The sequence below is a fragment of the Panthera uncia genome, chromosome B4 (genome assembly GCF_023721935.1).
Source record: "Panthera uncia isolate 11264 chromosome B4, Puncia_PCG_1.0, whole genome shotgun sequence".
In the NCBI taxonomy this organism is placed as follows: Eukaryota; Metazoa; Chordata; class Mammalia; order Carnivora; family Felidae; genus Panthera; species Panthera uncia.
Window position 1 is genome coordinate 16,871,414 of NC_064809.1, and position 23,116 is coordinate 16,894,529.

The 23,116-nt window shown below is 38.7% G+C and overlaps 1 protein-coding gene and 1 non-coding gene across 4 annotated transcripts in view; both read right to left on the reverse strand.

Moving 5' to 3' along the window:
- Nucleotides 1-610: 610 nt before the first annotated feature.
- NSUN6 (NOP2/Sun RNA methyltransferase 6) overlaps nt 611-23,116 on the reverse strand; it is a 59,374-nt gene continuing 36,868 nt past the window's right edge. For 2 of the 3 annotated variants that reach the window (XM_049626878.1, XM_049626877.1), the window contains 4 exons: nt 21,634-21,778; nt 6,107-6,255; nt 2,624-2,749; nt 611-938 (listed from right to left, as the gene is read on the reverse strand). In XM_049626878.1, the coding sequence (XP_049482835.1) occupies nt 726-938; nt 2,624-2,749; nt 6,107-6,255; nt 21,634-21,778 (633 nt within the window). In that variant the 3' untranslated portion in view covers nt 611-725. The remainder of the gene's footprint in view (nt 939-2,623; nt 2,750-6,106; nt 6,256-21,633; nt 21,779-23,116) is intronic. The other variant, XM_049626879.1, reaches the window with a different exon arrangement.
- LOC125920573 (U2 spliceosomal RNA) lies at nt 20,917-21,105 on the reverse strand. The gene has a single exon (XR_007457149.1). It is a non-coding gene; the product is annotated as a U2 spliceosomal RNA (small nuclear RNA).

Sequence of the window (23,116 nt, forward strand, 5' to 3'; positions counted from 1 at the left end):
GAATACTCTCATAATTTTAATCTACAGAGTGAAGAAAACATTGTAGTTTTCAGTTTAAAAGCATGAAAAAAAAAAAAAAAAAGAACATGGTGAAGACACACTACCATTTAGGAGAGGTCCAGATTTCATTTCAAAGAGTTGACTGATCAAATAGTAAGCAGAAAACCTCAGATAAAATGCTCACCTCAGTTATGAGTACATGAAAAGCGTTACAGTTCCCAGGCCCTGAATTTTTAGAAAACTACCACCCCTTAGGAACTCTCAAGAACAAAACACTACTTTTTATCAAATTAAGTATTACTCATTTTATTTCTCTTGTTATAATCACAGATTTTAACATTAAAAATGATTTGTATTCTTCATACATTAAAACACAAAACCCCAAATGAAAATATGCTCCAGATATCTGTAGGCATCTCATTTTCTTTATACTGTGCTAAATTCTTAAGAAAAAGCATATTTTAAACACAAAATATAATCTTGTACCACCCCCCAACTACCTCCTCCGTGAAGCGGTCTCTTAAGCCTCTTGCTCCCTGGTACAACAGCTGGCAGCCTTTTCTGTTTCCTTAGCAACTATGTCATCAATCACCAGGCCTGACAACAGTTTGACTAAAAAAAAACAAAAACAAAAAACACAAAAAAACGGAGGCAGGAAAGGAAGGAAGGAAGAAAACCAAACAAAACCATAGAGCTAATGTTTGGAACTTTCGTTTCTATGGATCCTACGTGCTTTTGCATTTTATGAATTTTGCAATAAAAAAACCGATACAATCTTTATTTGCCAGCCAAATCATGTCTTCTATTCCGGCATCTCCGAGAGAAGCAATGTCAGTGTCCCGAACTGGCACAACAGATGGATCAAATCGCTGCAGCTGTTTCAATTGTTCAAATGATAGGCCGGCTCCCATCATTCCTTCTCCTCCAATCTGCGGTTCCTGTGTGGAGAAAGGGAAAAAAATACGAATATCCTATAATTAGTAAATGTGCCTGTGTACAATTTAAAAGACAAAATTGAGGTATAAGTACCACCACTTCCAAAAATAGATAAATGTTATCTCTGTGGAATATACGTGCGGCTTTTCTCGGTGGTAACAAATGGTCACCTGATGAATGACTATCTGTTAGGACCCATCTGCTCATCAAGTACTGCAGCTTTGCCACATTTTAGCTGTATGTATTTTTTTTTTAATGTTTATTTTTGAGAGAGAGGAAGAGAGACAGTGCGCGAGCAGGAGAGGGAGACACAGAATCTGAAGCAGCTCCAGGCTCTGAGCTGTCGGCACAGAGTCCGACGCGGGGCTCGAACTCAGCAACCATGAGATCATGGCTTGAGCTGAAGTCGGACGCTTAACTGACTGAGCCGCCCAGGCAGCCCTGGCTGTGTGGTGTTAAGTCCTGTCTCCTCATCTACGAAACAGATCAAGTACTCAGTTCTAAGACTTCAAGAAGGTGGTGGTATGCCCGGCATACAGTGGCCAGTCAGTGAAACATCATTATCAACAACAGTAATAAATACAAATTCAGCTTTATCATCACATTCCCCAAAGCGGACCTAAAGGTGCCTTTCTCTGACCCACACCAATTGGATGATAAAAGTCTTCTATTGTTTTTAAATGTACTAGAACAATTATTACAAAGAGATAAAGTAAGACTGTGTCAGTTGGTTTAGAATACAGAATCATAAGGAACTGAGTGATATGTGTGAACCATGACCGCAAAAGATCGACAATCCTAACTTCAGTCACCAATGCACAAACGTTTGCGAACTACTGAAAACCTATCGTTTATTAACTCCTGGGCAGAAAGTTTCTCTCTCTTCTAGGTATATATTGAGTATTGTCTATACATACACACACACACATAAAATTCAAGTGAATTCTGAAGTCTTCCTTTCCTCTACAAAGCAGTTATCTTAACTTCTGAGTCTAGAAACCATCTCTCAATTTTTATTCATATATCCCAATTACCTACTAGAATTCTGTACAGGAAGGTTACTGAGGTTAGATGTTCAATGTGTCTAATTGAATGTGAGTATTGTTACATATTTAAATTAATCTCAAACATCATGAGGTAAACATAATATACTTTTGATAAAAACTGAAACAGGTCAAATAAAGTGTAAGAAAACTTTTAAAATGTTACATATTTTATGTAACAAATTGTGAAGAAGCAATAATCCTGAACCATTTTCTCCCCTCCGCTAGTCTTCTGATATGCCAGTTATTACAGCTTATTTGATTGAGAAAAAAAATGCTCAACATACTCCATACCAGCAAAATGTAGGACCAGGAGAGGAAAGGAATAAACAACTCTTTAGGAAAAAAAGGTCTGCATAAAGTGAACAAGAGCCACAGGTGAAAGAAACCTGTAACACAAGTACACCTGAGCTCTGTGGCATTTTAACACAATGGCAAAGAACGAAGACGGGGAAAAATGCTGGGACGTGGAAATTCTCTGTTCATGTCAAATGGATCTCACTGGAGGAACATGCTTGTCTATTGCAGTATTTGTTTCTGAAGTTTCGCTGGACACATTTTTTCATGACAACCTCGTGTTTATCGCCACACTCATGATTCTGTGACTTGTCACATTACACAGAGAAAACCGAACTTACTCATACCTGGGGCTGAAGCTGGAGGCAAGGAAAGGTTTCGAGGGCCCAGGCAACCTGTTCTTCGTTTTCCGCCAGTGTGATGGTGCACGTGCTGTAAACCAGCACGCCCCCCGGCTTCAGCAGCTCAACTGCCTAAACAAACATGTGATCAGACTACGGGTGTACCACAAGGCAAAATCAACATTTTACAGGATTTTATATCTGTAGGACACCTTTCAAGTGTTTGGGATAAATGTTCTGTATGATCAAGACTCACTCTCTGAGTCGAGTGTTCCAGCCCAGGTGCATTTCGCGCTCTTGGAACTGTTAGTGCGCTGAAACCAAGACTTTCCTAAATGTAAGCATTCACTTTCACTACTTTAGATACCCCTTTTTATGCCCCAAATCACACATGTACACTTTGTAAGCCATCCTCCTTTCTGAACTCTGTAGTCATGTATTCAATCGCCTTCTCCATTTGTCTACTATCGAATTTGACGTGTCTCAAACTGAACACCTGTCTTCCAAGACCTTTTAGAGAAGTGCTATTTTCAGGCCCCCAACCGGAGATGATCTTTTACGCCTCTCTTTCTCCTGCACTCCCATCCGCTAGCAAATCCCATTGGCTCTACCTTTAAAATATATCCAGAGTTTGGCCACCTCCCCTGCCATCATTCTGGTCCAAGCTACACCGTCTTTCGCCTCCTTCTCAGCCCACCTGCTTCCTTGTCTGCCCTCCTACAATCATCTCCAGACAGCAGCCGGAGAGCAGTGTTTTTAAAACTCGTCACTTCTCAGCTCAAAACCCTTCAAATGTCTCGACTTATCACTCGTGGTCCAAGCCCAGGTCCTTACGGTGGCTTTCAAAGCCCTACACAGAGCAGGCCTCCGGCTGCCCTTCTGACACGCCTCGCTCACTCTGCTTTAGCAACACTGGCCTCTGCTGTTCCGGAACACACAGGGCACAGGCCCACCTCAAGATCTGTGCACAGGCTTGGAAACTCTTCTAATTCTCTGCATTGCTTCCTCACAATCTTATCTCTGTGTATATGTCACCTTTCCAGGACTGCCCTCCCTGACCATCCCAGGTAAAACTACAACTACTCAAATCCAGCAATCCTACCTTCCCTTCTTTAGTCTGCTCTGTTACTATACATAATAACTTACTCATCTGTTTATATCTTCCTCCCCATTTGGAATAGACACTCCATGAATAAGGCAGTGGTTGTCATTCTTTCACGGCTATATTGATAGCACCCAGAACAGTCCATATTGTGGTATGGTCAGGTGCTCAATGAATATTTGTCCAGTAAATAAATGAATCAAGAAATAAGGTGTTAATAAGAAAATTAATTTTTCCCAAATAACTAAAAACCGTATCTTTTCAAACTCCTAGATATTTAAAAACATTAAAAAAATTTTTTTAATGTTTATTTATTTTTGAGAAAGAGACAGAGCAAGAGACAATGAGCGGAGGGGCAGAGAGAGAGAGGGAGACCCAGAATCTGAAGCAGGCTCCAGGCTCCGAGCTGTCAGCACAGAGCTCGACACGGGACTCAAACCAACGAGCCGTGAGATCATGACCTGAACCAAAGTTGGACGCTTAACTCAGTCACTCAGGTGCCCCAATATTTAAAAACATTTTAATGAAAGTCTTTAAAATACATCCTATACATAGTATACTATTACACACACACACACACACACACACACACACACACACACTATATGCCATCTGGTATTTATGAGTATGAATAAACTATATAATAATATATACCATCTATACTACATCTATGTATTTTTATTACATATAGTATATATTTGTGCCTTCTTAATAAAGAGTATGCTGATGAAAATTTCAACTCTGTAAATGTGTGCCAGTTACTGTTTTAAGCATTTTACATGGATTTTCTCAATTTACCTATAACCATGAGGCATAGTTACTATCTCCCATGAGGTGACCCTATCAGGTGGATTTATAGTCCCCATTTCTCATATGAAGAAAACAGTGTACCTAAAGTCACTCGTGTGGAAGCTGCACAGTTCCAAACAAGATAGTGTCTGATTAAAGTCCACGTTCTCCATCAACACAACTCCGTACTAAATGGCAAATGTGCTGTATTCTGAACTCTCTCTCGAAGCTATTCCTTTTCATTGAGATCACTGCATCTACTCCTAAGAAACCTTTTAAAATGTTCTTTCTGCTTTGACCTAAAAAAGAACAAAAAGCCCAGTCTTTTAAAACAGTGTCTTAACTGTACCCTCAACTCAGAGTGGGTTTCAACCATAAGTAAAGCTTCCTTTTTGCTGTCTGCTGTTTTAACTTCCGGGATGTGCTCCTTGAAGACTGAAGAAAAAGTTAAATAATCTACCCTGAGTGCCACCTTTGGGTATAAAAGGAGATACTAGAGAGATGAGCAGAAACATGCTCAAAGGTAACTTTAGAGACTGCATAATCACAGGTACCCATTTGCTGCAGCCTATGTATTTATAACTGCAGGGCTGAGAGAAAATAACAAAGTCATCTTTGATCAAATGCTCTCTACATTCTGCGAAATCCACCGAATCACGTTCGCAAGCCAGAAAGAAATCCTCAAATGTTCTATTTGGGTTTCTCTTGAAACGTGCTAGAGACCAGTGAAATTAGCCAAGCTTTTACGGTTCTTCTATATTCTACACTGAATGGTCACTTCTCATTTTTATTGATGTGTTTCCCTTCTCCTGGACTCTTCCCATTTCTAATACACTACCGAAGATGATCCAGGAACCCTATAAAAAAAAGAGTAACTCATTTATATCCCATTCTTTACACATCAGTTAGCAACTATGATGTTAACAACTCAGTGACTTCTTAAGATGTATCAGAATGTTGGAGACCCATTAAATGTCTCAGTGAAGAAATTCTGCCTCTGCCTGTAATAAAGAGTGATCAACACAAATGAAAGCTTCATTATTTAAACTGGGTTTTCTCTGTCCTTTTCCATGTGATAGAGCAACATAAAACTTGACATTTTAACCATTTGTAAGCGTACAGGTCAGTGGCATTAAGTACATTCACACTGTCTGCACCCATCACCATCACCCATCTCCAGAACTTTTCAGTTTCCCAAATGCGAACTCTGTACCCATTTTAAACACTAATTCCCCATCCCTCGAGCCCCTGGTAATCTTTCTTCTACTTTCTATCTCTAAGAATGTTCCTATTCTAGTTACCTCATACAAATGGAAACAGACAGTATTTGTCTTTCTGTGTCTGGCTTATACCACTCGGCCTAAGTTCCCAAAGTTCATTCATGTTGTGCCAGGATTTCCTTCCTGTGGAGAGCTGAGTAATATTCTATTATACGTGTACACATTTTCTTATCCATTCACCTGTTGACAGACAAGTGGGTCGTTTCCCCGTTTTGGTTATTGTGAGAAATGCTGCTATGAACACTGCTTCTCGGTCTTTGAAACATCAAAGTAGCGAAGGTCAACTTTTTTTTTTCACATCAAAGTATCATCACCTACCACAGTAAAGAGTTTTCTCTGTAATGGCTGATATGATGTCACTTCTTTCAAAGTCCAAGAACAAGCCATGTTTGGCCTCTGTCCCATTCCACTGCACGGTGCATCAAGAAGAATTCGGTCAAAAGATTCTCGTAAGAATGGAGGTTTTCCTGTGAAGAGAATTATAAACATACTTGTTATGTGCCTATAGGTGTAGAATAGAAAACTCCCGACATAGGGGTGCCTGGGTGACTTAAGTCTGATGAGCGTCTGACTTCGGCTCAGGTCATGATCTCAAAGCTTGTGAGTTCGAGCCCCGTGTCAGGCTCTCTGCTCTCAGCACAGAGCCCACTTCGATCCTCTGTCTTCCTCTCTCTCTCTGCCCCTCTCCCACTCATGCTCTCTCTCTCAAAAATAAATAAAAATCTTTATATAAATATATATATATATATATATATATTTAAATAAAGAAAACTCCTGAGATAGAACCAATTATCAGAAATTTAAAATCATCATCTAGACTACAAAGAAAAACAATTTCTCCTTTCAAGTAGCTGGTAAAGCTAATTCTGACATATGTAAAATGGTTAACAATGTAATTATTATAATTGAGGGTTATTCTGTTGACACAGTGCAAATTAAGGCCTAATCATATGAGACTTTGTATCCCCAATGTCACAAGCCACAATTCATCAGAGCGAGGACCTGGAATTCATTCTAGTCATACTGAGAGCGAACACTTCTCTCGGCAATCCCTACTGCAGACAGCCCCCCAAAACAAGAATACCTGTTAGGTTCTAGTCAAATATACTGGTTCTGAGGTTCCTCACTCTCCTCGCTTTCGTGGCCATCAGCAAGGCTATGCTCTAGAGTATCTCCTTGTATCACATGAATAATTTTCTCCGCTCCGACTTCTGAGTTATTTAGTGTTACTGGAGAAAATCATGAAACCGGTCTGTTTATATATTTCTGCTATTTAATAACTGCAAGATATTGCTGCTGACTGCCCTCACAGGAAGCCAGCTGACTGCCCACGGGAACCACAGCAATGTTCTGAGAACCACAAGATCACCTGCTTTTCTCTGACTGCACAACTGTCATACGTGAGCTCTTATCAATTTAACTCATCTCCACCTATAACCATCCCTGCATTCTCACCCACAGTCTCAGAAGATCTTCTCAAAGTAAACAATTATTTTTAAGGTTTTTGGTACATACTGAAAAAATGCTCCAGAAAGATTATAGCAATTTATACTTTCATTACGATTATACTCATTCTCCTAAAAATCTTCATCAAAGAAGTTATTATTATTGTTGTTGTTGTTTCATTGGCCATTTCTATTTTTCCTTTATATGGTCACCTCTCTTGTTTTGTCCTTTTTCTACTTAGACTGTTGGCTTTTTCTTACTGATCAGAAGAGCTATAGGGGTAGTAGCTGCTTTCTGCACGATTAGCTCCAGGATGCTTCGATGATCTCCTTTTGCTTTTCCAGCTCTCCAACATCGATTTAACACGTTCCTTACACTATTTTTTTATACCAAATTGTCTCTCTTAGAAAACCAAAAACTCTCCCACAGCTACCTAAATCTCTTGAATAAACTCCTTACACTAACAAATCAAGACCTCTTCTCTAGCTTCTCGACTACTCCATGTACTTCCCTAGTTACCTTTCTCAGTACTCAGCCACATTCACCAATGTTAAAAAAAAAAAACCAAAAAACCCACATCACTTTGTTACCCAAAAATGTCATGAGCTTTGCTATTTCCATGCTTCTGCTAATTCTCTTTTCCTGAGATGCCCCAGCACTCATTTCCACTTGTCAAAATGCTATCTACCCTTTCAAGCCCTAACAAATGTCACCTCCTCAGCCTAAACTCTTTTTTCTATTGTCCCTAGAAGAAGTAATCCATTCCTCTGAGTTGCCATAGCATTTGGTGTCTTTTGGATGTATATATATTTTTTTCCTGAGAGAGGGAGAGCAGGTGAGCGTATGAGCAGGGAAGAGATGTAGAGGGAGAAGGAGAGAATCTTAAGCAGGCTCCATGCTCGGCACAGAGCTCAACATGGGACTTGATCCCATGACCCTGGGATCGTGACCTGAGCTGCAATCAAGGTTGAGTGAGCCACGCAGGCACCCCTTGGATGTAGAGTCTCATACACACTAGCGTTCAAGTGTTACTTCCATCTAGACACTGAAAATTCCTAAAAAACAGGACAAGCAACCCCACAAGATACCTTTGTATGGACTAGAATTAAGGTATGCGTATCTCTAGGTTAATATAGTTCTGCACCATGATAAACAGAGCACAGGCTGGCCTTCAGCCCCTCAATATATCCCCCAGCCAGGCACCCTTGTACAGAGCAGAAGCAAATGCCATGGCCTTGACAGGGATAGGGACAATGCCAACTCACTGAACTCACTGTTCTTAATAAGTACCATTTTCACAGAAAGCAGTGGGTAATTATACAAAAATTGAGACATTCCTAAAAATATTCTAGACCTGTCTTAGATGAGACTAAGATCACCAAATGACCACAAAGATACCTGGTACAAGAGAAATCTCTCTTGTTCAAAAGTAGAAAGCCATGAAATGAACATTTAAGGCTTGTATGCAGTTCAGGAGTACCCAAATTTTTATTTATCCAAAGCTTTTCCTCAATATGTATTCTTAGAACAACCTTCAGTGATTTCTAAAACTGCATTCGTCTGGAGTGGTGTATAATTTAGGAGCAATTTTATGATGGAAACAATAAGATTGGGACAACATTTGGAATGAGGGGATACAGACCTTCTCCCCGGTGCAAGAATTATAACTAGTAAAAACTGTAACAAAAGCGAAAACCACCATTTAAAGTCTCTAGAAAACGCCTGGGACATACATCAAATGAAGAAACGCTTATTAAAGAAAATCTAAGAAATGTGAGTATCTGTGGTATCTGAGCCACGATCCACTCACACACACTCTCTCTCAAAAAATTAACATTAAAAATTATAGAATAAAATCACCTTAGTATGCAACATAAGAATTTTAATCATATTAATTCAATTTACGGAGCAGGTAAAAGTCACCCTGAAGTAAACTGGAAGAATTATTGATTTTGTGCTCTTTCATTTTTCAAGTCAGTATTTATTCCATGTCCAGTTAACAATTTTTGTGCATATAAATTTATGCACTAGGAATACAAATTATTTAAAACTGTGAAAAAATTATATTTTCCAAAGATAGCTATGCCAATACCTTCCATCCCACATGCCCTTCAATTTGACATTGACTCTTCTTCCACAAGAGGTGGGGTCTAATGTTCCTTTTCTTTTATTGTGGACAAGAGCAGAACTGATACTACGTGACTTCTGGACTAAGTCATAAAAGGTTGATACAGCTTCTGCCTGGGGCTCTTAGGACACTCATTCTCAGAACCTAAGCCACTTGGTCTGAGAAAGCCCAGTCGGTACACATGGGAGAGGCCACGTGTAGGTCCTATCTGAGAACCACCATCAACCTCCAGACATGCACGTGACAGAGAAAGCTTTTGAGATGACGCTTCCCTCAGGTACCCAGTGACTGCTAATTGCGTCAGATACTCAAAGTGAGAACCACTCAGAGGTCCCAGTCATTCCCTCAAACTGTGAGAAATAATAATAAGATCACTGTGTTAGGTCACTAAGTGATGAAATGATTCATCAGCAGTTCATATCCAGAACTGTTTAAAAATCAAAACCACCCTGCAACTTGACGTCAGTGCATGGTTAAGAAGCCACTGAATCAACTTCTTGCCACCTTATACTACACACCTCACTCATCCGCTCAGAGTCTGTCTTTCAACTTAAAAAGAAAAGAAAAATTTTATTAACTAAAAGGAACTCAGAAAACACGGGGGGGGCGGGTGGTGGTTGTTAAATGGCAGAATAGGAAGATCTTGAGCTCACCTTATACCACAGACACTAAACCAACAACCGTATCTACTGCAACTGATTCGGAAAGTCTGAAGACTGGGAGAAGAGACCTTCCACAGCTAGTCACAGAGAGAAGGCCATATCAGAAAGGGTAAGAGGGGTGGAGACAAGGTCAATAACCAAACTCCTCGTGTGAAAAACCACAAAAGGAAGGGACATCACAAACATAGAGGAGTGAGTGGATCAGGACCCACAGCAGGCAACCTCAGTCCTGGGCACTTACTGGGAACATGAGTCTTCACGATATCTGGCTTTGAAAATCAGCAGAGTCTAAAAATGGGAGCTCTGACAATCAGGCGATATCAGTTGATTTTTCAAGAGAAACTCTGCAGCCCAGAAGGATGCCTTCAAAGTGCTGAAAGGAAAAACCTACAACCCAAAATACTCTACCCGGCAAAGTTATCTTGAAGCAGAAATGAAGGAGAGATAAAGAGTCTCCTGGACAAGCAAAAGTTAAAAGAGTTTATCACCACTAAACCAGCCTTATAAGAACTGTTAAAAGGAATTCCTTAAGAGGTAAGAAAAGCCTGTAACTAGAAGAAAAATATAAAAGGAAAAAAACTTCACTGGTAAAAGCAAACATAGAGTGACCATAGTAAATTAATCACTTATAAAGCTAGTATGGAGGCTAAAACATTAATGTTGGGAAATCACATACATCTACCAAAATCAGTCAAGGAATATACAAAATAAAAAGACATAAATATGATATCATATACATAAAATGAAAGGGGAGTCAAAATTTATGCTTTTAGAATGTGTTCAAGGGATGCCTGGATGGCTCAGTTGGTTGAGTGCCTGACTCTTGATTTCAGCTCAGGTCATGCATGATCCCTGGGGATATGGGATCAAGCCCTGAATCTGGCTTCACACTAAGCATGGAGTCTATCCCCTCCACCACCACCGCACCCCCCCCGACTCATGCTTTTTTTTTTAATTTTATTTTTTATTTTTTAAAATTTACATCCAAATTAGTTAGCAAATAGTGAAACAATGATTTCAGGAGTAGATTCCTTAATGCCCCTTACCCATTTAGCCTCTCCCCCTTCCCACAACCCCTCCAGTAACCCTGTTTGTTCTCCATCTTTATGAGTCTCTTCTGTTTTGTCCCCCTCCCTGTTTTTATATTATTTTGGCTTCCCTTATGTTCATCTGTTTTGTTTCTTAAAGTCCTCATATGAGTGAAGTCATATGATTTTTGTCTTTTTCTGACTAATTTCATTTAACATAATACCCTCCAGTTCCATCCACGTATTTGCAAATGGCAAGATTTCATTCTTTTTGATTGCCGAGTAATACACCATTGTATGTATATATATACCATATCTTCTTTATCCATTCATCCATTGATGGACATTTGGGCTCTTTCCATACTTTGGCTATTGTTGATCGTGCTGCTATAAACATGGGGGTGCATGTGTGCCTTTGAAACAGCACACCTGTATCACGTGGATAAATGCCTACTAGTGCAATTGCTGGGTCGTAGGGTAGTTCTATTTTTAGTTTTTTGAGGAACCTTCATACTGTTTTCCAGAGTGGCTGCACCAGCTTGCATTGCCACCAACAATGCAAAAGAGATCCTCTTTCTCCGCATCCTCGCCAACATCTGTTGTTGCCTGAGTTGTTAATGTTAGCCATTCTGACAGGTGTAAAGTGATATCTCATTGTGGTTTTGATTTGTACTTCCTTGATGATGAGTGATGCTGAGCATTTTTTCATGTGTCGGTTGGCCATCTGGATGTCTTCCTTGGAGAAGTGTTTATCCATGTCTTTTGCCCATTTCTTCACTGGGTTATTTGTATTTTGCTTGCTGAGTTTGATAAGTTCTTTCTAGATCTTGGATACTAACCCTTTATCGATATGTCATTTGCAAATATCTTCTCCCATTCTGTCAGTTGCCATTAAGTTTTGCTGATTGTCTCCTTCGCTGTGCAGAAGCTTTTTATTTTGATGAGGTCCTAGTACTTCATTTTTGCTTTTGTTTCCCTTGCCTCCGGAGACGTGTTGAATAAGAAATTGCTGCGGCCAAGATCAAAGAGGTTGTTGCCTGCTTTCTCCTCGAGGATTTTGATGGCTTCCTGTCTTACACTGAGGTCTTTCATCCATTTTGAATTTATTTTTTGTGTATGGTGTAAGAAAGTGGTCCAGGTTCATTCTTCTGCAAGTCGCTGTCCAGTTTTCCCAGCACCACTTGCTGAAGAGACTGTCTGTATTCCATTGGATATTCTTTCCTGCTTTGTCAAAGTTTAGTTGACCATACGTTTGTGGGTCCATTTCTGGGTTCTCTATTCTGTTCCATTGATCGGAGTGTCTGTTCTTGGGCCAGTACCATACTGTCTTGATAATTACAGCTTTGTAGTATAGTTTGAAGTCCAGAATTGTGATGCCTCCTGTTTTGGTTTTGTTTTTCAAGATTGCTTTGGCTATTCGGGGTCTTTTCTGGTTCCATATAAATTTTAGGAGTATGTGTTCTAGCTCTGTGAAGAATGCTGGTGTTACTCTGAGAGGGATTGCACTGAATATGTAGATTGCTTTGGGTAGTATCAACATTTTAACAATATTTGTTCTTCCTATCCAGGAGCATGGAATCTTTTCCCATTTCTTTGTGTCTTCTTCTATTTTTTTCATAAGCTTTCAGTGTATAGATTTCCATGTATAGATTTCAGTTTTCAGTGTGTAGATTTTTCACCTCTTTGGTTAGATTTATTCCTAGGTATTTTATGGTTTCTTGTGCAACGGTAAATGGGATCAATTCCTTGATTTCTCTTTCTGTCACTTCACTGTTGGTGTATAGGAATGCAACTGATTTCTGTGCGTTGATTTTATATCCTGCAACTTTGCTGAATTCATGAATCAATTCTAGAAGTTTTTTGGTGGAATCTTTTGGGTTTTCCATATAGAGTATCATGTCATCTGTGAAGAGTGAAAGTTTGACCTCCTCCGGCCGATTTGGATGCCTTTTATTTCTTTGTGTTGTCTGACTGCAGAGGCTAAGACTTCCAATACTACATTGAATAACAGTGGCGAGAGTGGACATCCCTGTCTTGTTCCTGACCTTCAGGGGAAAGCTGTCAGTTCTTCCCCATTGAGGATGATATTAGTGTTGGGTAGTTCATATATGGCTTTTATGATCTCAAGATATGCTCCTTCTATCCCTACTTTCTTGAGGGTTTTTATCAAGAAAGGATGGTGTATTTTGTCAAATGCTTTCTCTGCATCTATTGAGAGGATCATATGGTTCTTGTCCTTTCTTTTATTGATGTGATGAATCACGTTAATTGTTTTGCGGATATTGAACCGGCCCTAGATCCCAGGTATAAATCCCGCTTGGTCGTGGTGAAAAACTTTTTTAATATATTGTTGGAGCCGGTTGGCTAATATCTTGTTGAGGATTTTTGCATCCATGTTCATCAGGGAAATTGGTCGGTAGTTCTCCTTTTTAGTGGGGTCTCTGGTTTTGGAATCAAGGTAATGCTGGCTTCATAGAAAGAGTTTGGAAGTTTTCTTTCTGTTTCTAATTTTTGGAACAGTTTCAAGGGAATAGGTATTAACTCTTCCTTAAATGTTTGGTAGAATTCCCCTGGAAAGCCTTCTGGTCCTGGACTCTTGTTTTTGGGGAGATTTTGATTACTAATTCGATTTCCTTACTGGTTTTGGGTCTGTTCAAATTTTCTATTTCTTCCTGTTTCAGTTTTGGTAATGTATATGTCTAGGAATTTGTCCATTTCTTCCAGATTGCCCACTTTATTGGCATATAATTGCTCATAATATTCTATTATTGTTTTTATTTCTGTTGTTTTGGTTATGATCTCTCCTCTTTCATTCTTGATTTTACTTATTTGGGTCCTTCCCTTTTTCTTCTTGATCAAACTGGCTAGTGGTTTATCAATTTTGTTAATTCTTTCAAAGAACCAGCTTCTGGTTTCATTCATCTGTTCTACTGGTTTTTTTTTTTTTTTTTTTTTTGGTTTTGATAGCATTAATTTCTGCTCTAATCTTTATTATTTGTCTTCTGCTGGTTTTGGGTTTTATTTGCTGTTCTTTTTCCAGCTCCTTAAGGCATAAGTTTAGGTTGGGTATCTGAGATCTTTCTTCCTTCTTTAGGAAGGCCTGGTTTGCTATATACTTCCCTATGACCACCTTTGCTGCATCCCAGAGGTTTTGGGTTGTGGTGTTAACATTTTCATTTACTTCCATATACTTTTTAATTTCCTCTTTAACTTCTTGGTTAGCCCATTAATTCTTTAGTAGGATGTTCTTCAGTCTCCAAGTATTTGTTACCTTTCCAAATTTTTTCTTGTGGTTGATTTCAAGTTTCATAGCTTTGTGGTCTGAAAATATGCACGGTATGATCTCAATCTTTTTGTACTTACTTAGGGTCATGCTGTCTCTTAAAAAAAAAAAAAAAAAGAACGTGTTCGAACTTAAGTGACCACCAACTTAACATAGACTGCTATACACAAGTGGATGTTATAAATGAATGCCATGGTAACCACAAATAAAACCTGTAACAGATACACATACACAAAAAGAGAAAAGAACCCAAGCATAACACTAAAGAAAACCACCAAACCACCAAGGAAGAGAGCAAGGAAAAAAGAAAAGAACAGAGAAGAACTACAAAAATAACCAGAAAGCAATTAACAAAATGGCAATAATTATGTACCTATCAATAACTGCTTTTAAGTTTAAATAAATGCTCCATTCAAAAGACAGGTGGCTAATTGAATAAAAACCAAGACCTGTCTCTAGGCTGTCTACAAAAGACTTGTTTCAGACCTAAAGATACACAGAGACTGAAAATGAAGGGATGGGAAAAGATATTCTGTGCAAACAGAAGCAAAAAATTAAAAAGCCAGGCAGAAACACCTATGTCAAACAAAACAGACTTTAAAACAAAGATTCTAATAAGAGATAAATAAGGGTATTACATAATGATAAAGGGATCAAGCCAGCAAGAGGATATAACAATTGTAAATATCTATCCACCCAACATAGAAGCACCTAAATACATAAAGCAAATATTAACAGACATAAAATGACAATACAATACTAATATACAATAATAGCAGTGGACTTTAACACCTCAATTACGTCAACTGATAAAATATCCAGACAGAAAATCAACAAGCAAACAGTGGCTTTGAAATACACATTAGACCAAATGGACCTAACAGATACAGAACATTCCATCCAAAATAAGCAGAACACACATTCTTTTCTAGTGCACATGGCATATTCTCCAAAGCGGATCACATGTCAGGCCACAAAACAAGCCTCACTAAGTTTAAAAATGCTGAAATCATATCAATTATCTTTTCCAACCACAACAATATGAAACTAGAAAGCAATTATTTAAAAAACAGAAACAAGAAAAAACACAAATACATGGTGGCTAAACAACATGCTACTAATCAGTCAATGGGTCAATGATGAAATAAAAAAGGAAATAAAAAAATACCCGGAGACAAATGAAAATGGAAACGCAACAGTCCAAAATTTTGGGACATAGCAAATGCAGTTCTAAGACAGAAGTTTGCAGTGATATAGGTATACCTCAAGAAACCAGAAAAATCTCACATAATCTGACCTTATAACTAAAGAAACAAGGAAAAAGAACAAAGCTTAAAGTTAGAAGTAAATAAAAAGATTAGAGCAGAAATAAATTGAGACTAAAAAAAACCAGTAAAGATCAATAACTGAATAAACAAAATTAATAAACCTTTATACAGATTCATCAAAACTCTAATAAAATCAGAAATAAAAGAGCAGAAATAACTGACACCACAGAAATAAAAAGGATTCTAAGAGAACACTACAAAAAAATGATACGCAAACTGGAAAACGTAAAAGAAATGCATCAATTCCTAGAAACATACAATCTCCCAACACTTAATAAGAAATAGAAAATTTGAACAGACGAGTTACTAGTAGTGACATTAAATCAATAATCAAAAAACTCCCAACAAACACAAGTCCAGGGCCAGATGGCCTCAAAGGTGAATTCTACCAAACATTTAAAGAAGAGTTAATACCTATTCTCAAACGATTTCAAAAAATAAAAGAGGAAGAAAAACTTCCAAAGGCATTCTAAGAAGCCATCGTTAGCCTTATACCAAAAGCAGACAATGACACTACAGAAAAAGAAAACTGCAGGCCCACATCCCTGACACAAAGACAGGTGCAAAAATCCTCAAAACATTAGCAAACCAAATTCAACAATACACGAAAAGGATCATTCACCACTATCAAATGGAATTTATTTCAGGGATGCAAGGATGGTTCAACATTCACATACTAACGTGATACATCGCATTAACAAGGGGAAGGACGAAAACCACAGGATTGGGCACCTGGGTGGCTCAGATGGTTAAGCATCCAACTCTTGATTTCAACTCAGGTCACGATCTCATGGTTCGTGAGTTAGAGCTCCACATCAGGCTCTGTGCTGACAGTGCAGAGCCTGCTTGGAATTCTCTCTCTCTCTGCTCCCCCCATCTCGTGTGCACGTGCGCTCTCTCTCTCTCAAAATAAATAAACTTAAAAAAAAACAAAACAAAACCATAGGATCATCTCAATAGATGCAGAAAAAAGTATCTGACAAAATGTAACATCTCGTCGTGATGAAAACTCTCAACAAAGTGGGTTTAGGAGAAACATGCCTCAATATAATAAAGGCCATATATGAAGCACACATAGCCAATATCATAGTCCATAGCAAAAAAACTGAAAGCTTTTCCTCTAAGATCAGGAATAAAACAAGGATGTCCACTCTCACCACTTCTAGTCAACATAGTACTGGAAGTACTAGTCACAGCAATCAGACAAGAAATAAAAGGGATCCAAATTGGTAAGGAGAAAACAAAACTGTTACTCTTTGCAGATGACATGATACTATATATAGAAAACCCTAAAGATTAAAAAAAAATTAGAATAAATGAATTCAGTAAAGTTACAGAATGCAAAATTAATACAGAGAAATCTATTGTGTTTCTATATGGAGAAGGAAAAATAATAAAATAATCCCATTTACAACTACACCAAAAAGAATAAAATACCTAGGAATAAATTTAACCGAGGGGAAAACCCGTACTCTGAAAATTGTAAGACATTGAGGAAAGAAACTGAAGAAAATACATATAAAAAGATATGCCATACTCGCGGATGGGAAGAATATTGTTAAAATTCCCATATTACCCAAAGAAATTTACAGATTCAATGCAATCCCTACCAAAATAACTGCCGTGCTTTTCACAGAATTTGTACAGATAATACTAAAATGTGTATGAAATCACAAAGACCCCAAATACCAAAGAAATCTTGGAAAAGAAGAAGAAAGCTGGAGGTATCACAATGCCAGATTTCAAGATACACTACAAAGCTATAGCAACCTGGAAGAATATGGTACTGGCACAAAAAAAGATCAATGGAAAAGGATACAGTGGTTGGAAATAAAACCATGCTTTTATGTTCACTTAATTAATAAAAAAGGAGGCAAGAATATGCAATGGGGAGTGGGGAAAAGATGGTCTCTTCAATAAATGGTTCTGGGAAAACTGGACAGTTACATGCCAAAGAGTAAAACTGGCACACTTTCTCATATCAAACACAAAAATAAATTCAAAATGGATTAAAGACCTAAATATGAGACCTGAAGCCATAAAATTCCTAAAAGAAAACACAGGCAGTCATCTCTTTGCATCAGCCTTAGCAACATATTTATGGATACGTCTCCGCAGTAAAGGGAAAAAAAAGCAAAAATAAACTATTGGAACTAAACCAAAATAAAAAGCTTATGCACAGTGAAGGAAACCATCAGCAAAATGAAAAGGCAAACCTACTGAATGTAAGATTTTGCAAATGATATATCTATCTGTAAGGTGTTAATATCGGAAATACATACAGAACTTCTACAACTCAGCACCAAAAAAACCCTCAAAGAATACAATTAAAAAGTGAGCAGAGGACCTGAAGACATTCTTTCAAAGATGACATAGATGGCCAACAGACCCACAAAAAGATGCTCAACATCACTAATCATCAGGGAAATGCAAAATAAAACCACAGTAAGATCTCACCTCACACAACAGTGAGAATGGCTAGTGTCAAGAAATAAATAGACAAGAAATAATATATAAGGATGTAAAGAAAAGAGAAATCTTTTGCACTGTTGGTGGGAATGTAAATCAATACAACTGCTATGGAAAACAGTATGGAGATTCCTCAAACAATTAAAAATAGAAATACCACATGATCCAGTAATTCTAGTACTAGATAATTATCTGAAGAAAATGAAAACATGAATTCAGAAAGATATATGCGCCCCCACATTTACTGCAGCATTAGTTACAGCAGCCAATATACGGAAGCAATTCCCAGTGTCTACGGACAGATGGATAGAGATGTGGTACACACACACACACCGAATAGTCAACCATAAAAACGAAAGGCATCTTGCCATTCACAACAACATGGATGGATCTAGAGGGTATGTAAAGTAAGACAGAGAAAGACAAATACCATAGGATTTCACATATATGTGGACTCTGAATGTCAAAACAATAAACAAACAAACAGAAATAGACTCAAATACAGGGGACAAACCGGTGGTTGCCAGCAGGGAGGCGGGTGAGTTGATGGGCAAAATCAGTGAAAGAAATTAAGAGGTACAAACTTCTGGCTATAAAATGAGTAAGTCACAGAGATAAAACAAAACAAAACAAAACAAACAAACAAACAAAAAACCACAGTGTAGGAAATATAGTCAATAATGTAACATTTGGGGCGCCTGAGTGGCTCAGTCGGTTTAAGTGTCCGACTTCAGCTTATGTCATGATCTCACGGTTTGTGGGTTTGAGCTCTGGGCTGACAGCTCAGAGCCTGGAGCCTGCCTCTGATTCTGTGTCTCCCTCCCTCTCTCTGCGCCTCCCCTGCTCACACTCTATCTCTCCCTGTCTCTTAAAAAATGAATAAATGCTAAAAAAGAAAAAGTTAATAATGTAGTAACATTTTAGGATGACAGAGGGTGACTTAATTGTGATGAGCACAGAATAATGTACATAATTGTAGAATTGTTATACTTGAAACTAGTAACACTATGTCAACTAAAATAATAAAAATTTTAAAAATCTTACGAATAAATGTAAATGGTCACCATCACCACCTTAGCACTACAAAGCCTTCGTCAGACTGCTAGCTGTTCTTTAATGCCCATTATCCTCTTTTCCTACAGTCATGGTTTGCACTGGGCACACCGCTACACTGCTCAAGACTACGTTTTCCAGCCCCCACTTGCAGCTAAATCGATCAAATGACTAATCTGGCCAGCTGTAGTATGCATTACTAAGAATTCTGATATCCTTTCCCTTCCCCTTGAAAGAACCAGAACATCTATCTTGGGCCCAGAGATGACATTACCAGGACTGAATGACCACTTCTGCTAGGTGAGACCAAAATAAACAACGAAAACAGAGAAACAAAAAATGCTTTTATATTTTCTAAGCCATTGAATTCTGGGTCTCTTTGATACAGCCTGTGAGCCTATACCCTAATATAAATCCCCTGGCTAACTCTTTTAGGTTAACAATAACTGACCATGAAATGCTGTTCTCATGTCATCAGGCAATTAAGTCTGACCTATTCCCACCTCTGTAAGAAGACAAATCATAGTCCAGAACTTGTTCCTCTGAACAATCCCTATTTTTCTAGGAAGAGTTCCATGTGCTGAATTTGTTTATTCCCGTGTGGTTTATTACACATTAGGTAGGTATCACAAAGTAACTCCTCACTTTCCAGGAATCTCAAAGATATGGTGATGTTCACATTACTGATGCATTTTCCATCAGATGTCTTTTGCCTGACATTCTAGCTTTAATACCCCAAATCAAACTACCATCCCGTATCTGTGACAAAACAAGTCTTGATGCAAAAAATACCTAAAGATGACAACCTAGGACCATTAGCTAATAAAGTGATGTAAATGAGTGAAAACTCAGTGATCAACTATTCCAAGTCAGTTAATATATGTCCCGCTATAGCACTGGAGACTAACCTCTAAAATGGCTACCCCCAAGGGGCGCCTGGGTGGCGCAGTCGGTTAAGCGTCCGACTTCAGCCAGGTCACGATCTCGCGGTCTGTGAGTTCGAGCCCCGCGTCGGGCTCTGGGCTGATGGCTCGGAGCCTGGAGCCTGTTTCCGATTCTGTGTCTCCCTCTCTCTCTGCCCCTCCCCCGTTCATGCTCTGTCTCTCTCTGTCCCAAAAATAAATTAAAAACGTTGAAAAAAAAAATTTAAAAAAAATAAATAAATAAATAAAAATAAAAAAAAAAAATGGCTACCCCTACATCTCGATTGTTCTTACCCTAATCTCAACCTATTATGCTTATAAGTATGATCACTTTATTCAGTGATATGTAAAAACTGGTCACCTACCAATGATTTCAGTAAAGTAACAGTAATGGATTATATTGAGCTGTCCATTGTCTACTAGTCATTCTTAAAAAAAAAAAAAACAACAGCTTATATGTGGGAACGTTAGATGGGCTATAAGGGGTGGGGAATCCAAACCATGGCCTCAGTTTTTTAAAGTCATCTTTAAGGGCACCTGGGTAGCGCAGTCAGTTAAGCATCCAACTCTTTATTTCGGCTCAGGTCACGATCTCACGATTCTGTGAGATCAAGCCCCACCTCCGGCTCTGCGCTGACAGTGCAGAGTACGCTTAGGATTTTCTCTCTTTCTCTCTCTCTCTCTCTCTGCCCCTTCCCAGCTCATGTGCTCTCTCAAAATAAATAAATAAACATTAAAAATAAAATAAAATAAAAGTCACCTTTAATCAGGTAGGATTTTTTTCCCCTGGACAATTTTCATTCCCTCAAAAAGGTGCACCATTCCTGGGAGTACTGGGAACACAGGTCGATGCATGGAGTGGACGGAGCAAGTTCCTGTTCCATCTCCTGGTGCCAAAGTCTTGTGATATATTGTCCTCAGAGAGAGGACATGGCAGATATTCAACTGATAAGAGCAGGTACTACACTTGATCCTAGCCAAAAGGCCAAGAAGTGATTAATCAAGTAGCATCTTTAATCGATGCACATTGTGGGGACACGAATGCCAATTAGTTCATTAAAATATGCAAGTTTCTGGAGTACTTCATGAAATCAAATCTAAACAAAGAAACAGAGCTATCGAGTGACTTAATACAACATTTTGTTCTAAAACAAGACATGTGGCAGTTTTTCCTCCCTTCCTAGCTCCACAGCCCCATTCTCTCAAGAAAAATGGAGAAAACACAATAGCCCAAGAATCATAAAATTGAAAGGCTAATAAGCTTTCTGAGATTCAACATGAAATTAAGACAAATACAGTAAGACCAAAGGGTTTGACCAAGTCTTGGGGATATGATTGTACATTATTAAAATCTGAAATTTAGGGATGAGATGAAAAGCAAAATGCTATCTATTATGGCAACATAGCTTAAATCCATGCCAGTTTCGAGGTCTTATGGATATTTTAAGGCTAGAGCAATGATAGCAAAATCTATTTGTTTCCAAAAGCCAATTACAGAAGCCTATAAAGACAAAATTTAACTCACCTTCAGCATCCTTAACCATATCGAGTTTAAGAGCCTTTGTTCCATCAAAGCAAAATGCCTTGATGGAATTCAGCCCTAACAATAAAGCATTCTGTTTTATTTTTTCTACTTTGTTGGATATTTTATCCAGTGCTATTACTTCTCCCTAAAAAACAAACAAACAAAACACATAAAAATAAGGTGTATACCCAAAGCAGTCATGAAAACTATTAATACTGTGGAAAACTGATGAAAAATTATGGTCTTCTCTATTTTACTACCACCCTTAGTTTTAAAGGTGACTTCATTAAGCATCTGACTGTTGCTTTTGGCTCAGGTCATGGTCTCACGGTCATGAGATCAAGCCCTGCATCCTTCTCCATGCTGGATATGGAGCCGGCTTGGGATTCTCTCTCTCCCTCTCTCTCTGGCCATACCCCACTCGCTCTCTCTTAAAATAAACAGTTTTTTAAAAAAAGTCAATGAGGATGATACCACACTTCTACAAATGCCTTGTGACATTCATATGGTTTTAAAAATATGCTATGAAATGATATTGCAGAGATGGTGAGATTAACTCTTCAATGTCTTTTCTTGCTTTTTTTTTTTTTAATATACAACATCCTTGTATGACATGTGCATCTAATGCATGGACAACAATGCTGAAAATTTGCTGATGATGTTCCTAAATGTGACACCAGGTTAGTGGTAGACACAGTTTTCCTATTAATATTTTGACAAACAGGAAAACCATTTCCAGAGAGTTGAACTGGAAAAGTAAGCAACAGCAACTGGAATAAGTTTCAAATGCATTACTGTGGTGATGGGTGAAGGCTGCTTTTACAGAAGTACAAGACTAGAGGCTATACTCACATAAAACTTGCTTAAATATCAAAATAAATAACAACACATCAAGAACAGCAATAAAATCTGGAATTCACGCAAGCTCAAATATTTCTACTCAAAGTTGTTCATTTCTGCTGGCGGCCCACTATGGGGGAGTCGCCTAACTCCAACTCAACTCTCCACATATCCCCCACCCTTTGGCACTCACCTTGCAGTCCCTTGCCTTTCCTACTTGAGCGGAGCCATAGGACTCGCGTCAGCCAACGGGATGACAGTAAATGTGATACAAAAAGAGCTGTGGAAAGGACTTGAACAGGTGGCTTTGCTCTCTGCTTTGCCCTCTGTGCTCCCAACCTTCAATGTTTGCCCTCTGCTGGGCTAGTCCCCTGACTACCCCCTAGCAGGGAGATAAAAGAAAGGAACCAGCAGCAGGGAACCCTAGTGGTCTCTGCTGAGGTCACTTTAGATAAGCCAACACCAGCCAAATTCAAGTGAATGAGCCCACCCAAGACCATGGGAACCCCTAGCTGGCCTGCAGCTGATCAGGTGCACAAGCAAGCCCTGCAGGGATCAACTGAATCCCAGACTCCTGAGCTGAATACGTGCTTAGTCGTAGGCTGCTAAGGTTTCTGTGGTCGTTTTTACACACTAGAAAACG